The 17838-nt window shown below is 38.0% G+C and overlaps 1 protein-coding gene across 25 annotated transcripts in view; it reads left to right on the top strand.

The window, feature by feature from the left end:
• Window positions 1-17838, top strand: part of Pik3c2g (phosphatidylinositol-4-phosphate 3-kinase catalytic subunit type 2 gamma) — a 346977-nt gene that overhangs the window by 287236 nt on the left and 41903 nt on the right. For all 25 annotated transcript variants that reach the window (XR_005284220.1, XM_038318262.1, XM_038318253.1 and 22 more), the window contains one exon: window positions 16514-16589. Coding sequence is in view for 24 of the 25 variants with exons in the window: in XM_038318262.1 (XP_038174190.1) it covers window positions 16514-16589 (76 nt within the window). In the remaining variant the exon portion in view is untranslated. The remainder of the gene's footprint in view (window positions 1-16513; window positions 16590-17838) is intronic.

Genomic DNA, 17838 nt, shown 5'->3' with positions numbered 1-17838 from the left:
AGCTCAGACTTGTTTCTAACTAGTTCTTATAACTTAAATTAACCCATTTCTGTTCATTTGCATGCTTCCCCGTGGCTCACAACTTATTATATTACCTCATCTTCTAGATGTCATGCTTCATCGCATCTGGCTGACAACTCTGACTTCTTCTTCTCAGCATTCTCTCTGACCCCAAAATGATGCCTAGGTCTTGGCCATTTAGCTTTTTATTAAACCAGTCACAGTGACATAGCTTCACACACTGTAAAGGAATATTACATAGTATTTCACCATTTTTGTTTTAAAAAAAGGAAAGTTTTTAACTCTAATGTATTAAAACTGTAAATGATAGAATAATTATCAGGTAAAAATTTCATTTGCAATGTCAAGTCCATTTGTATTTAGCATATTTGGAAAAAATGCTCCATTATTTATTCTGTCTTGGTGAGTACGAAGCTCTGTACCTAATTTACCTTCTATTATAACAAAGGAAAACTGCAGCTATAACTACTTACTCTTCAATTCCATCAAAGACCCCAGAAGAACATAATAGTACTTGAGTAAATAGGAAGGGCAGAGCAAGCAACGTTCAAAACTATAAGAAATGACAGAAACAGCTGGGTGGCTGGACAGTCACCCAACATTCCCCTGTAGCATTGAGGCATTCATCTTCGGCCTACAGGCCTAAAATATCTAACAGGCTTTCCTGTGAAGCAGGAATTTATGAAGAATGGTCTTACTCTTCCTTGACAAATTTTGATAGTCACTTTTTTGTGTCCTGCTTGTCTGGTTTGGGGAGTGTACTATCATCAGTCAAAGCAAGACCAGTTTTGTACCAGAATGACTGACTTTCCCACAAAGAAAGTCAGCTCCATATGGAGTTTTTTTCAACACCTATTATCCTTTTAGGAAATGATTGGTGCTGCCAAAAGCAGATATGTCTCACTATCACAAAAACCTTGTTATTATAACATTTTAAATACCATAGTCTGTTAGTCTTTGAAGTTTTGAAGATAACATATCTGTCTCAAATATAGCTTTTCATGACCTTAAAAACATACCTAACATGACTATAAGTTTGATTCTCATATATGACTGTATTTTCCTAAATAGCTTCCAAAGACTAAAATTTTACATTTTTAAATGAGATACATAGGTACAATACCACAAACAAGAAATAGAAATATATAATACAGTGTAACAAAAATAACCTTAAATTTGTATTACATACAAAATTTCATACCAATGTAAAATATTTGAGAAAAGTGGTTGTTCAAAAGTAGACTCAACAATCTACTCTTTTATCCTATTATTTCTATATTATATACCCCCCTTTCTCTTTTAGAAAGAGATCCTTGAATCTAATCTCATTTGTTCAGTTTTTTTTCTGATCATGACCAATAACAACTTGTAACCAACACTCCTTAATGATGGTAAGCATCCAGAACCCATCAAATGACTAAAAGCCATCTACCCTACCTTTGGGGAATGTGGTTGACATAGTCTCTAGACTGTTCCCTATTGTATGGAAACACCACCATCTTTAGGGGGCCCTGGGAAAATCGAGATAAGGGTCAAGTCCTGGGAGAGCTAACTGTTGTCTAGCCTCAGTTCCACAATATCTTAAAACTCCTCTGTAATAAACAGTCAAGGGACTGTCATTTTGGTTACAGTTTCTATAACCCAACAATTTCCATTGTTTTACTTGCATCATTTTGTATTTTCAATTTTAATCATAACTCTTACAAGTAACACATAAATGAATTTTGTACTATCCATAGACTACAATCTTTGCCTTTTAGTTGAAATGCTTAATTATGTACATCTGCTGTTTTTGGGCACATTCATGAGTGCGCATGTGTATACATGCCTAGGTGTGTGCATATATGTGGACATCTAGGTCTATTATCTTACAAGTGCTTTCTTTAAGATTGTCCTGATGTATTTATTTCTTTCTTCCATTCTTAAAATTCATTGTTGATAATTTAGCTCTGTCTTCAGAATGTTATACTGATTAATGGGGGAATTTCCACACAGATTAGAGCATGTGTTTCCAGTGTTTTAAGGATAACATTTGCATTTTTCTTAAATTTCCCAGTGATGTGAAACCCTAAAGCAGTCTGTTTAACTGATTTGTATGTCATACACCATGCTAATAAGGCATGTTAATTTCTTTCTTCCTTGTCTATTGTTAACATCTTTGCTTTTCCAGACTTCTTCATATGATCTTCAGATTCAAAGCTGCCTCTCTTTCTCATAAGTAAGCTTCAGGGCTTCCCATTTTGTACTGATGATGATTCAACACTGTTGGCTATCTGATCCTTTGAAGCCAAGTTTAGAAATCACATGTCTAGCTCTTTCAGTCACTCTCTGGAGAATAGGGATGAAGCAACCTAACCGAATAGGGATGGTGTGCCCTAACCTACTGTCACCATGAAAGTCTAGCACTATAATCACCTCCTGATCACAGTTTCTAAAATGTCTGCCATGTCAGATGTGGCTGCCCACTTCCCACCCCACCCTCACCCTGTCCTCTCAGAGAAGCTGTGCTGCAAATCCAAGTCTATGGTCATTACCATCCCCAAAAGCTTTTAAATATTTCTTTATTTGCTGGGATAGTATTCTCGGTGGTTCTGGAAGCAGTTTGGCAAATTCTATAGAGATTCTGGGCTAAAATTCTGTTCTTATTGTATAGGAATCAGATATGGACTTGCAAGACATATAAGCATACATACAAAAAACATACAAATCCACACAGAGACACCCATTTAAATGTTCATAAACACACACATACATATACACAAAACACCCATCTAAACATACATAAGCACATATACATATATACACATAAACACAAATACAAAGGCATACATACATACAACACATACCACACACGCATTCATAAGCATACTGTACATGTGTGAAACTGATGCTGAAGAATCTCTCATTCCTTACTGTTGAGTGAGTTGTCTACAGGACAAGGATCAACCATGTGAGACAGTTGACTGATTTCCTAAACAACCGCAAGCAGACAGAACTCTTTAGTTCTTGGACATAACCATGTAGTAATTTATCTAGGACAACATCCTTCGGGTGAAGACTACAAGCATTCTTAGGTGCCTTACTTTTTGAAGAAAGGATGGAGAAGATTTATAGACTATTTAAAATTAAACCACATACCTGGAAGAGTTTGAATGTCACCAGTGTGAGCCCATCTGAAATAATAATCAAACTAATCAATAATCGCAAGTCTTTTCTCAAGACAGGATCTCATTACATAGCCTAGGTTGGCTTTAAGTTGCAATCCTTCTGCCTCTGCCTCTGCCTCTGCCTCCAAGTGCTGGAGTTGCAGGCATGTGCCACGATGCTTGCTTAACGAGGCACCATTTTCTATGAGAAAAACTTCATCTTCGGTATTCAATATTCTAATGAATAAAGATAGCCTCCCCTGATTGATTTGTCAGTAAATAACAGAAGCAAGCACAAGCCTATTGATTAGAGGAGAGAAAACACCCTTCCTCCTCCCTATCCCTAGCCATTGTCACAGACAGTAACTCCCTCCTCTCTCTTCTTATATGGATATTACCAGTGTAACAGCCTCAAATATATCAAGTCCTCAGGTGTCCTAGTTTTAGGCTGATTCGCAAATGGGATTAAATTATTGTGTTACTCTATTATGTTAAAGATGGTAGACACTGTACTGTATCAAAAGATAAGAGCCTAGACACTAAAGAGTTAAACTTGAGTTCAAGCAAGTTAGGGGATATGGCATTTAAGTTGCTACTGAAGGCCAGACAGTAGTCAATAAATAGAGATCACAAAGTGTCACTCTGGACAAAGAGAGTGGCAAGAAGCAAGCATGATGGCTGTGTTCTTTTCTCCTGTTAGGAAATGGAAGGACTAATGGCTATATGCTCTTTAGACTTGCCTCACTCAAATTCCTAACTCATCATTGTTTGCTAAATGTTTTAAATGACTAAATGAATGGCAATACCGTAATTATCATCACTATCATATAAGATGACTGTTGTCCTTCAAAACCCAAGGGATTGGCAGGTTACATCTGAGAATATTTGGCAGTGATCTTTAAACTCCATTTCTTAATGTTTACAAGTTGTTTCCCAATCAACCATGCTTCCATAATTGGTAATTTTTAAATACAAATATCCATATGAATATGTGATAACCTTCTAAGACATGCAGAAAAAAGCTCAAAAGTTTACAAAACCTTAGAAGTACTATAAAACAGATATTTAAAAATGTATATTCCTCTAAGGCTGGGGATGTATTTCTGTTGGTTGAGTGCTGGCTGGAACACAGAAAGCCCTAGGTTCAATTCCCAGCATTACATATGCAAGACCTGGTGATGCATGCCTATATTCCTAACACTCAGGAGGTAAAGGCAGGGGGATCTAAGACTAAGGTAATTATTAGCTATACAACTGATTTGAGCCTTGCCTGGGCAACAGGAAGCTCTGTATAATAGTGTGTGATACAAATTAAGCCACATGACAGAGATTTCCACTTTAGTACAAGATGCTCATGGGACTCTTCCAGCTGCCAAATGAAAGACTAGCTCCATTGGCTGCCTAATGTCAAGCCAGGGACACCCGTGGCCATGACCAGCATGGATGAATGTTAATGTGTGCTAAGTCATTACTGTACTTCCAGAAAGACCACTCTGGTTCTGGAGATCACATTTGCAATGTATCTGTTTTGATTAAAGAGAAGAAATGAACAGTGTGTGTTCCCCATGAGACCTAACTGCTAGAGAAATGGAAGGAGAACGATAATGTCAGCAGGAGGAAGCAGCAAATGTTGAAAACAATGTAAGAAATTATGAAAACTAGACCACAGGAAAGCAAGAGTTTTCAGCATAAAGAGAATATTTAGGGCCTGGATGAAAGGCTTAACAGTTATGAGTGTGCATTGCTCCCTCAGAGGACTCAAGTTTAGTTCCCAACACCTACATCAGGAACTCATAACCTTCTGTGAGTCTAGCTTCAAGGGACCTAACACCTGCTTCTGGATTCCATCAGTACCTGCACTCACATGCTGATACCCACACACAGTCACACACATACACATATAAATTTAATAATTTTTAAAAAGAAAATTCACGTATTCAGTTTTCTCATCTTTATTGTTTTCTAGCAGTCTATTTTAATTTCTATCTCAATCAGTGGGTAGCAGGAATTGAGTGCAGACCCTCCTGCCCTTTAACCAAAAGGCTCTGTATTTCTTTACTTTGGAACCAGGTGATTTTTGCATATCAACAGATAGAGTAGAATTTTGACATATGTGCCCCTTACTGAGTGATGCTCTCAGAAGCTCATATCCACAGACTTAGGCTTCAAGCCAGGGTGACAAGTATGGCAGTTATCTGGGAAGGAAAGTACTGAGGGAAGAGTGGGAGCATTCTCACTTTGAGTGCGGCCACCCTACTCTCACCGAGGCTGCTTGGATACAGAGTCTTTCACAATGAATTAAAAATATTCAGTAACTACTGACACTATCATGATTTGACTTTGTAGACAAAGGCAAACGGAAAGACACTACTGATTTCTGCTGATGGTATGATAAGGGTGAGCATTGAGATCTGTCTAGATTCGGGAGCAAGCTGTAAATGGAAAAGAGCATGTGCACAGTAAAAGCTTCTACAATGGTTAAGTGCACAGAGGCATGAACAGAGGGCTATCCTAAGAGCAGAAGACAAGGGAGCTGGACGTGCACAGGATAGTGAGACCACAAGGTGCAGTTCAGCACAGCAAGGCTTAGTGAACATTGTCATGGATGCATGAGGACATGTAGACACAGCCACCAAGCACAGACCTGCCCTTTCCATTACAGTCACATTTGCAGAGGTGGCTTCATTAAACCACTCCTTCAGAGACCCAGAGGACACATGCTTTCATATCACTGTGTGCTGCTATCAATCTTTATTGGTTAGCATTGAGACACAAGAAAGTTGGGTAAATGTTAGATAGCATATTATGTTTTAAAACAGTTTTAAATAAAGCCTGAGGTTATCATAGGTGAAAAATAGAAGAGAAGGGTAAGTAGGAGGGATTGGCATTCTCAAGCATAAGATATAATGAAACCAAATATTCTAATGGCACACCAGCCGGAAAACGTGTGCCATCATCTAGCACTGAAGTTCTAAAGAGGAGAATTCTATCTTGCTCCATCATAGGCTCTCCATAAAGGAAGTTAACATTGTAGTTGCTCCTCCAAAGTAACAGGGTCACAAGTATGATCCAAGCAACCTAGCTGATTTCTATGACAAAACAATTGACAAAAGCAACTAAAGTTGTAGTAATGGAAGCAGCGGGCTGCATTCCCTCCCTGCTCCCAACCACCTGGCTAGCTTATGCCCCGAAATAACAACACACAAATTGTATTCATTTAAACACTGCCTAGCCCATTAGTTTCAGCCTCTTATTAGCTAATTCTCTCACATCTTGATTAACCCATATTTAGTAATCTGTGTACCACCATGACAGGTGGCTTACTGGGAAGATTCTAGCCTGCATCCATCTCAGAGAGGAGAGTCATGGCGACTGCTTGAGGCCATTGCCTCACTTCCCTTCTTCCCAGCATTCTGTCTGTCTACTCCACCCACCTAAGGGCTGGCCTATCAAATGGGCCAAGACAGTTTCTTTATTAACCAATGAAATCAACACAAAAAAAGAAGACTCTTCCACATCATAAAGTGAAGAGGGGTGGCTCCCAGGTTGGGGGTAAAGTCCACCATGGCGGACCACTTGGTGTAGAAAGGGGCTCCAGCTAAAATGGTAGGGGAGGGCAGCAAGAACATGAGGCAGCTGGTCACATTGCATACACAATCACAAAGGGAGACCTGAATGCATACTCTTGGCTCTCTTTATCCCTCTTAGCCTATGGGATAGAGCCATGTGTGTTAAGGGCAAATATTCCTACCCGTTGTTAAATCTCTCTCTGGAAACATTCTCGAATACAAGTGCAGAGGTATGTCTTCTAGGTACCTCTAAGTCCTATCAAGTCTCCTGTGTGACTAAGTGCCATCAAGTCTCATAGATGACTCTAAGTCCTATCAAGTTTCTTACATGACTAAGTTCCATGAAGTTGGCAATCAAAATTAGTCATCACACTTTCCTAAATATGTTTGTGTTTAGAGAATAAAATTTAATTTCAGATTAAATGAAGCACAATTAACCTAAAAGTTACATTGCTAATTCCAACACAAATCATGTTACTTTGGCATTTTTAGGTTTCAATTTTAAAGATTACCTCCCTTTCCTCATAAGTGTAAAGAAAGCTATTTTTAATATGAGCATTAAAATTTATAAAGTATGGGATGTACTATCACTATTTTTATTATTTTAAGTGACATTAACTGCTTAGAGGAATATTTTGTGCTCACAATTCTTTCTCCTCTGTAATAAAACCTGAGACTTAAAGGTTTGTGTGTTACTTGTTTCAAATACTCTTGGGCAAGATAGTCCTTATTTTTGATCCTAGAAAAATCCTTCCAAATACATTTTTTTGCATAGTTGCTTGTCATGAGGCAGCACAGGAAAATTAAAGATAATCATATTATGCATGCATACTAAAATATGCATCCAGTTTTAGTTACATGTTAAATTTATGACTCTTTCAAACTATATATGTAATTATGCAAAACTATGTAAGAAAATTTTAATTATTTGACAATTGAATGAATATATATATATGTATATATATATATACATATATATATGAGTTTTGATCTTTTCATGTCCCATTGATCACCCTCTCTCCAACTTAAATCTTTTTTTATTTCCAATAAATCCTTCTACTTTCATGTCTTCTCTGTTTTTGTTTTTTGTTTTTGTCTTTTTTTCCACTGAGTTTAATTGGTAGTCATCACAACCTGAACATGGGTGATAGGTTATTTATCAGAAAGTACACAACTAACTCATCAGTGGTTATACTTTTGAAAATACTGCTAGCCCTGGGACTTTACATTTTCATTGAGCACCTACTGTTTGCAACCCTCTAAAGTCAGACTTTTGTCTCTGTTTCTGGAGAATGGATAGGCTACAATAACATAAGGCATACTTGGCTCTTGATAACTTTATGATATAGTGATGATATAGGTGTGAACATAAGTAATATGAGACCTAAAACAGAAAGGCCATGAGAAGGAAAGAAGAAAATGCAGTCTGAATATAAAATCACATATTATTGTATCATTGCCTGTAAGTTGTGCTGCTTTTGTTGGAGGTGTTGATCTAAAGATGTGAAAACAGGCTGGATGATGGGGCAGCTATGCCTAAAGATATTCTCTCTCTCTCTCTCTCTCTCTCTCTCTCTCTCTCTCTCTCTCTCTCTCTCTCTCTCTCTCTCTCTCTCTCTCTCTCCCTCCCTCCCTCCCTCCCTCCCCTTCCCTCCCTCCCTCCCTCCCTCCCTCCCTCCCTCCTTCCCTCCTTCCCTCCCTCTCTCTCTCCCTCTCTCTCCTCCTTCTCTCCCTCTAAGAGAGCATTTGTTGACAAATGAAGCAGGCTTTGAATGGAATCCCTATGACACTAACCATCTCCTCTGAGGAGATTAAGGGAGCATTTGATTTGGACATCCTTGTACCATTTCGGCCTGCCTTCTGTTGGCTCAGCTCCACTTGCATACTCTCATCCCCGGACGGAGAGAAGCTTTGGTGTTTCTCTCAGTGTTTAGAGATAAACTCCAGCATGATGTCAGTAAATAGGAATCCCCTTTGTGATGTGGGATTCCCCACTGTATGCTGTAATTACCGTTACTGAATAAAGAAAACTGTCTTGGGCCTGCACAGGGAATAGAGGTAGGCAGGGAAAACTAAACTGAATGCTAGGAGAAAGAAGGAGGAGTCAGGAGAAGCCATGTAGCCCTGCCAGACACAGATGCTGGAACTTGAGCTGGTAAGCGACAGTCACATGGCAATACACAAATTAATAGAAATGGGTTAAATTAAGATGTAAGATTTAGCCAATAAGAAGCTAGAGCTAATGGGCCAAACAGTGATTTAAATAATACAATTTCTCTGTGGTTATTTCAGGGCTTAGCAGCATCCTTCAACAGACTGGCACCCACATGGCCAACTAAAATACACTTAAAGCCTTAGAGGGCTTGGAGAGGCATTCTAGACACTGAAAAACAAAGTTTAGCTGCATTTATTTTCCAAATAGGCTTTGATTGCTGGTGGCATGCTGCATCGCCTGTAAGAGAGGTTTTCCTGATTCAGCAGAAGCAGAAAAAAAGCTGTGCTGTTTTGAAACTGTGCTGCTTTGAAACAGTGGTTTTCTGGGCTATGCTGCCAGCATAACCTCTGGCTCTTTCAGAAGGTTGAGCATTTAAATGAGGTTTATAAGCACCGTGTTACAAACTGCTTAATGGCTCGACATAGACCCCCTGCATACTTGGAACTGGGGCTGTGTGCACAGCTCAGAGGCAGTGAACAGACCTCCTCTGCCATGTCAGACTGGGCAGAGCAAGCAGGCATATTTCCCCTAGCAATGTGCAGCTTACATTTTTAAGAAGCACTTAGCATTTTAAGAAATGCTACTGGACAGAATATAATTACAGATACACAATAAAGATAGATTAAAAAACCTCTAAATATGTCACAGTGTTGGATAAATGTGTATAAGCTTGGGAGAGAGATGAAAAAAAGTATAGAGAGGTATAAAAACAAGTAAATGGTTTAAAAAATAAAAGAGTCTTTAAAGAGACAGAGTAAGAAAAGCCATGTAAAGATGGAATATGCAAAGAAAGTCTGGATTATGTATATTATTGTGCTTTCTTTGAATTTTTTGACTGTGAAGGAGCTGTATGTATTGGGATATTTTCCTCTTCTCAGGGTTGCTGCTCATTTCTGGAAGTCCCTGCAAACAGGGAATGATATCACTTAAAGTTTAGACAATGTTATTTTTAAAGCAGAAACCAATGTCAAAATAAAGCCAAGTGGATAAATCCTGTCTTAATAGAGAACATATGTTTCCTGCTCCCCATTGCTAAACCCAGATGTTAATTGTATGTTTGTCACCACGTTGCTCTTTTCTTGCTTGGCACTAGCTGAGCTTACATAGCTGGCAGGATAAATGTCATGTGTGCACCATCAGTAAAGCCAAGATTAGTCTTCACAGTCTGGTAAAACACTGATGACATTTGAGAGCCAAATCATAGAAAATTCTTTAGACATTCACTTTCTTCACAGTGTTATTCTTCCGTGTAACTTCAACATGAATATGGTGGGTTGAGCTATGTGAGAGACTGGACATGCTGACATGCTGCTTTATGAAGAAGGCAATAAAACACAATTACTGCTCAACTTTGATTTAGAATTCTTATGGGAATTCATTTTTTAATTTGCGTTTTTACAGCATTCCATGGCATTTGAGGGAAATAGATTTAGCTTATTGTTTAAGTCACTAAATCTTGCAGGCAATGCTAGATGCTGGCTGGCTAGTTAATAAATGGGAACACTTAATGTGCTTTTGTAAGGAAAGAGAAAAATGAATCTCAGTTTTATATTCCATTCATTCTGGCCTGTGCATGTATTTTTAACTCTGTTCAGTCTTTGATAATAAAGTATAGGAAAAACACTTAGGTTCCAAATTGATTGGCTCTCAAAAAAAGTCAGTCATTTTAAATTACATACTGGTTAATGTAATTGGTAAACATATTATGAATGAGAATTCTGAGTTTAACAAAACATACCCTGATGGAGATTTTAATTTAATATTGACCCATTGGTTTTCATGTTTGTTTTTCATTGTCCTCATTTTTCATTTAAAAGCATATTAAGCATTAAAATTCGATGTAAGTTGCATTAGGATCTACTCTAGAAAGGGGGAAAATATAGCACACACACACACACACACACACACACACACACAAACAATCTTCATGGAACGTTTCTTTTCACCTGAAGACATTTAGCTCCTCAACAACTAGCAGCTTTAGATAGCCTAAGACAAACTGGAGCCGTTATTTATTTGTTCGCCAGATGCAGAGGTTCTCAAGCTTCCTTTCATGCAATTCCTCATGTTGTGGTGACCCCAACCACAAAATGATTTCATTGCTACATCATAACTGTAATTTGCTACTGTTATAAATCATAATGTAAATATCTCGTGATATGTGACCCTGTGAAAGGGTCATTTGACCCTCTAAACGGGTCACAATTCACAGGTTGAGAAGCACTGATCAGGTGCATAGCATTCTACATAGAAAGAATGTCCTACATATTTGGTAATTATTACTGCTCAAGAGCTGACAAATCAAGATGGCAGCTAAACACTAAGATAGCTTTCTTGTCACACAAGTTCAAATTGGCTGAGTGTGTTGGGATGGTGAGACTGTCAGAAGTGCCACTGGAAGTGAATGGGAAGCAAAAGTCTGAAACTAAACATACTACATTAGACTTTCCTCTGAGATGTCCAAAGATAAGAATAAGGGGTTTAGATACACTCAGGAAGAAGTTTTGGCTGACGATACAGATATAGGAATTGTCCCCAAACAACTGTTTATCAAAACTCTACACTGAAAGAAATTAAGTAATTCTAAGTACACTGAGAAATGAATTTAAAAGAGATATAGCTGGAAGTCCTGACTAGGCAGCCCACCAATTTTTTTTTTTTTTAGGCAAAGATATTCTGTAGTTTATTGGTAAAATATAAACATGAAAATACAGCTGCAGAACATTTCCCACAATTATTTCTTTTTTTTCTCATGGTTTATTTTTTTTATATTTAAAAATTTCCATCTCCTTCCCTCCTCCTCCCCCCTCCCTCCCCTCCTCCTCCCCCTTCCCTCCCTTCCTTCTCCCCCTTCCCTCCCCTCCCCTCCACCCATACCTCCCCTCCCTCCCTCTCAAGGCCAAGGAGCCATCAGGGTTCCCCACTCTATGCTAAGACCAAGGTCCTCCCAACTCCCCCCAGGTCCAGGAAGGTGATCGACCAAGCTGAGAAGGCTCCCACAGAGCCCGTCCATGAAGAACAATCAGAGCCCAGAGCCATTGTCCTTTGCTTCTCAGTCAGCCCCCCGCTGTTGGCCACATTCAGAGAGACGGGTTTGGTCGCATGATCCATCAGTCCCATTCCAACTGGAGTTGGTGATCTCCCATTAGTTCTGTCCCACCGTCTCCATGAGTGAACGCACCCCTCTCGTTCTTGACTTTCTCCCTCATGTTCTCGCTCCTTCTGCTCCTCATCAGGACCTTGGGAGCTCAGTCCAGCCCACCAATTTTAAAGTCTGAGAAGATAAGATTAACTCAGCAAGAAGAGCTGAGGAAGATCAGTCAACTAGGCACCATAGAGTGAGTGCCTGGAATCCAACAAGAGGGAAGGATTCAAAATAGAGAGTGGTCATCTGGTCAAACTAGATAGTTAAAAATATCAGGAAACAGCATGGGCTTGGCAGCTCGCATCAGTGATGCCAATAGTCAGATAGCTGAGGCAGGCAAAGCATAATCATTAAAGTCTGTTGGGACTTTTACAAACGAAATCCCGACTGGAAGAAGTTCAAGTGAAAATGAAAACAGAGAGATTTGAGATATAAAGTAGCAAACAACTTTTCAGCAGACTTTCTCTAAACAGAGAGAAAGATAGAATACAGGGAAATGTAAATCAAGAATTTTCTTTATTGAAATAGATTGTAATATATGTGAATGCTGATTTAAAAAATAGTCATTTGAGAAGAGAAAGGTAAATGATATAAAAGAGGAAAAGAAATGGCTGTGTAGCCCAGGTTGGACATGAACTCATGATCTTCCTAGCTTAGCCAAGCTAAGTGTTGATATTGTCATACTTGCTTAATTTTTTTAGCTTCTTTGTCTCATTAACACTAGATCATATTTCTCTTGCAAAAGGAAAAAGAGAAAATAATTCTTGCTGCAATAAAGAATATTTTTCTCAGATATAGAATTATAAAGAGTTCAAGAACACGGCAGTATAAACACAAGAAAATAATTAACTAGTGGTGACATTTCAGTAACTAACTGGAAAGACATCTTGCTTAATATAGAAGCTTATTATCCATTGACTAGTAAAGTCAAACTGTCTCAAAATAATAATAATTACTATCATTATCATTATTAATATTATTATTAATGACTAATTGTCAAAGGATTCAGAAGATGGTATTTTCTTCAACCAATTCTGTTCAGTGTTGAGCTTTGATTTTGAGCATTCAAACTTAAAAAACAAACAAAATGTAATCAGCTTCTTGTACATGGACTAATTTTCTTAAGTATGGGCTTCTGTTCTACAACCTCAAAGAGATCAATATGTAGAGACAGAAATTAATAGTTGACTAATTTGTAATGTATATAAACCATTGATAGGACACTAGAAACCAAGGAAACCTGCATTGGAAGATGATCTCAGCTTGTTCTGTGACACATGTTGGACAGAAAGAAATACACTGAGCATGAGTGCTTGGTTCTCAGTCTAATGTTTGTAGCTCACTGGCTCACAAGACAAGTGTGAGTATCAAGAAAGCAGGACATATTTGATAAGATAAATATAATCTACACAGTTACACACAAAGGGCTGGAAAAGAAACAGTAAAGAGGACAGAGAATAAGCAAAGTCCTAGTCAGGTACAGGTCTCTTCTTTGAGAGGGTGATGCAGAGCCACTGTCATGATTTAAGAAGTTAATTATTCAACTTTTATTTTGGAAGATTGGTTTTGCAGAAACTGATAGCAAAAGGGTTAGCAAGATGTGAAGTGGAACCATCTGTTATAATCCAGATGGACATGGAAGGTGCTGGAACTAGGAAAGTAGTAGTAACACAGAAGAAAGGAAGACATCTACTTCGATACTGAGGTGGTAGTAGTTATTAATGCTGGCAAAAGCCTCCTGGGGTCAGGATTCTCTTTCTTTCTGTGACATGGCAGTTTTAAATCTCCCTGAGGACACTAACTCCAGCTCTGACTCCACATCAGCCAGTAACTCTATGCCTACTTCAGAGAAAGTAACTTCTGTGGGAACCCCTAAACTATGGAGTTGTGATCACAGAACTTAGCATTTTATTTTATTCTTGGAGCAAGGAAAACAGAGAGACAAAGAAACACTTGTTTTGAGCCTGGACACATGAGAAACAGAACAATGGAGTGACTCACATTTCTTGATACACATCTTTGAATAGTCAAGAAAGCCAGTCAAAAGGAATTTAGATATATTGTTGAGATTTAAGAGACAAAAGAAAACTTCAGATTTGTGAGTCAATACACATGTCACCCAAGTCATCCTAAAACAGCATATTGAATTGTGGCAGATTCAAAATGAAAAATTTAAATTATAAGCAAAAGGAGGAGGGATAAGAAAGCTAGCAGCAACAAGACATATGGGAGAAAGATGGAGAAAGTCCGAAAACAGATAAAGCAAATAATAAATCCTGCCACTGAAGAAAAGAATATCTGTGGAACCTGAAAAAGAATACTTTCTAACACAGCGGTTATTAGCAGTAAAGATTAGCATATGTTTTAGAGGTCATTTGGGCAAAACCTGTTCATGACTGACCATAAAGTAAGTAGAAATTGAAGAAGACCCTGTGTGAATGTGGGATTTCCCTGGGTCCACTTGTGTAAGGGAAGAGAAAGGATGGAAGAGGAGCCACAAGGTGTTCTTTATGCATGAGTATGTGTTGCACAAATCTCGAGCTGACTGTATTTAACACAGATGGGAAATAAAATAAAGTGAAGAGATAATGAACGGAGTAGGGTTTCTACATGTTTCCTGGAGTGTAAAAACTAAAGCCAGGGCACTGATGAAGAGGTCGGCACGGGATGTTTTTCTAAGCCTATTGTAACAAAATATTACAACATACTGGGACGTAAATGGCAGAAACCTATTATCTAATCATCCTGGAAGCTGGAAAGTCTAAAACCAAAATGTCAGCAGCAATGGGTCCTTCTCATAGCCCAGTAGATGAACCACCACCTGTTCTTGCTTGTCGCTGACCAACTTCATCCAGAGTGTTTGTGTTTTTTCCCTTTGTTATAGCCAAACCATTTCTTTTTATAAGGATACCAATAAGACTGGATTAGAGGATCGAATCCTAGATGTCGTAGTTCCTTTTCTATTGTTATGAAGAGGTACCATGACCAAGGCAACTTATAAAATGTTTACTGGAACTCACAGTTCCAAGGAGTTAGAGTCCATAATAACCACGGCAGAGAGCATGACAGCAGGCAGGCAGGGTACTAGAGCAGTAGCTGAGAGCTCACATCTGATGCACAAGCAAGAGGCAGAGAGAAAGATCAAAATATGCGTGAAGTGGACTTTTGAACCCTCCTAGTGCCATTTCTCCTCCACCAAAGGCCACACCTCCTAATGCTTCCCAAATAGTTCCATCATATTGTAATGAAGCAATCAAATACATGAGTCTATGGGAGTTATTCTCATTCAATCCACCACACCAGCTTAACTAATTTTATCTCAAATGAGAACTTCTCTCAGCTCACATTCTGTGCTTCTGAGGCTTAGCAAATCAGCGTGGATTTGTGGCACTGACACAATTTAGTTCGTTAGATGAAAAATGGGCATTTCTTCCATTGCAACAAGAATGAAGGAATGTAAGTCTGTGTGAATCTGTAGAACTGATAGCAGTTTTATTTTCTGTGAGATGGAGACAGAGTAGTCAGCACAGAAGTCAGACCTGGAAGTAAAAGTTTCTTAATGGGGATTTGAAAGACTGTTGCACAGAATGAGGAAATGTTGACATGGGGTGCTTAACAGACATTACCACACCGTCATATATGTAGGTGATGTAATCAATAATCCAGTATGCTCTTTACACAGTCATGGAATGTCTTCTTGGGAGAATCTACTTGATTATTAATAGCTTACAACAAAATAAATGCCACTTTGACTAAGGAAAAGCTATTCTCAGATTAACCAGCCACGTATACGATTAGAGTTGAGTTAAATGGTAGTCTAGTTGCAAAGATCCCTATTTTTATACCTAAAATACACATGACTAGGATTTGTTCTCCTTAATGCTAAATCTCCATAGACTAGACTATCCTAAAGAGAGACACTGCCTTACAATGTCCTTGCATTCCTGGATTGTGAGAAGGAATTCAATCCTCAGTGAACATTTTTTGAATTGAAACTTCAGTATTGATTTCTCACAAAGCAAGCAAGTGTGTCATCTGAAAAGCAATTTTTCTCAAAAAACTTTATCTAAAGTTTTATATTTTCCAGGACATGGAGATGTGAAATTTGTGGATAATTATACAATTACAAAACATAAACATTTTTGATGACCTCCATCAATATAGCAACCTTAAATTACTTGAAGAAATATAATTGATCTCAAGCCACATTAAAAGACTAACTTAATTCACAGCAGAATTATATTGACAGTATGGTTGCAAATAAATTTTTCTCTAATTATGAAATTCATAACAGATACACATTAGAAATAATATAATAATAGCAATGTTTCCATGCAAGACTGAACAGAATTAATAGGTAAATATACCAAATGAAGAAATATTATATCATCGTGTTTTTTCTATTTTCTTTTTTCAGAGTGATTGTGTACTTAGCTTTTTTCTCTCTGAACATATGCAACCAACACTTGAAGACTCTCAACTTGTGGGTCCAGGTAAGTGAATTCATCACAATTACCATATACAGTGATTGTGTATATAAGTGTGGGAAAGAGTCACATGTAATATTTTCAACTTCAAATGATAATGTCTTTACAAAGCTAAAAGCTTCTTAATGTTTTCTCCCTAACCATTTCTAAAGAGTTTGAGCCTCCTGAGAATATTCTCTTCAAGTAAAGATAAACACAGATGTATTTGCCCATTTAAAATACTGACAGGATACCACACTGTTCCCCCATTTCAATTAGTTGTGCTTTGAATTAAAATTTCACATCTGAGACAAAAATCTTTTTTTCTCTAGCATGGGAGTCTTACAAATTTACCTCTATCTCTCATAGCAAAATTTTTTTAAAAAAAGTATTAAGACATAAAAATAAGCAAGGGTCTTCATGGAGTTTCATGTAAAGTCCAATGACAAGCTACTTCCTGAACAAAATCTTACGTTGGTACCACCATCTGGTTCTCTTCCAATGTGTCCTAGGTGAGTTCTAATGAGCATTCTATCACTTCCGCCAGATTTTCAGAGACCCCTTTGAAAGTTCTATCAGTTCAAGTATTTGTAACACATTCCACAAGAAGTGGCAATCTCACAACATTCTAGCTTTTTTATAAAGATTAATTTATTAATTTTATTTGTGTATATGTTTCTTTGCCTGCATGTATGCAGGTACCACAGTGTGCACGTACCAGTTGAAGTCAGAGGGCATCAGATACTATGAAACTAAAGTTAAGGTGGCTGTAAGTCACTTGATGTGGATAATAGGAACTGAATCTAGGTTTCTGCAAGAATAATAAGCACTCTTAATCACTGAATCATCTTCAACCCTAAACCTGCTCGTTTTAATACCCATATTTATAAATCCTCCTTTCAACTCAGACTTCATTTTATCCACATTCACTTCCTGATTCTCTGGCTTCAGATTCTTTGCATGTGCTTGTCAAGCCTGCTTATATCTGGCATCTTAGATACTTGTCTACTTAAGCAGAAAATTTTCTGAACTATGTGTTATATGGCATGATTATTTGTCAAACTTTGTAACTGTGTTTGCACCTGACCAGCTTCCCTTGCTACACTAAAAATAACTTTAAGCCGAGGTTGCCCTTCGCTACCCTACATTGCTCTATACTTAGAATTTGTGGAATAATGTATAAGGGCTTCCAGAAAAAGAAGAGGAGAGACAGGCAGAAAGTAGAAAAGGAAAAATAAAACAATCCGTTTTAATGACCTGGGGAAATGTTACTACC

Source organism: Arvicola amphibius, chromosome 2 (assembly GCF_903992535.2).
Source record: "Arvicola amphibius chromosome 2, mArvAmp1.2, whole genome shotgun sequence".
Classification (NCBI taxonomy): Eukaryota; Metazoa; Chordata; class Mammalia; order Rodentia; family Cricetidae; genus Arvicola; species Arvicola amphibius.
The sequence above is the reverse complement of the archived record's forward strand: the minus strand, read 5'-3'. Positions and strand labels throughout refer to the sequence as shown.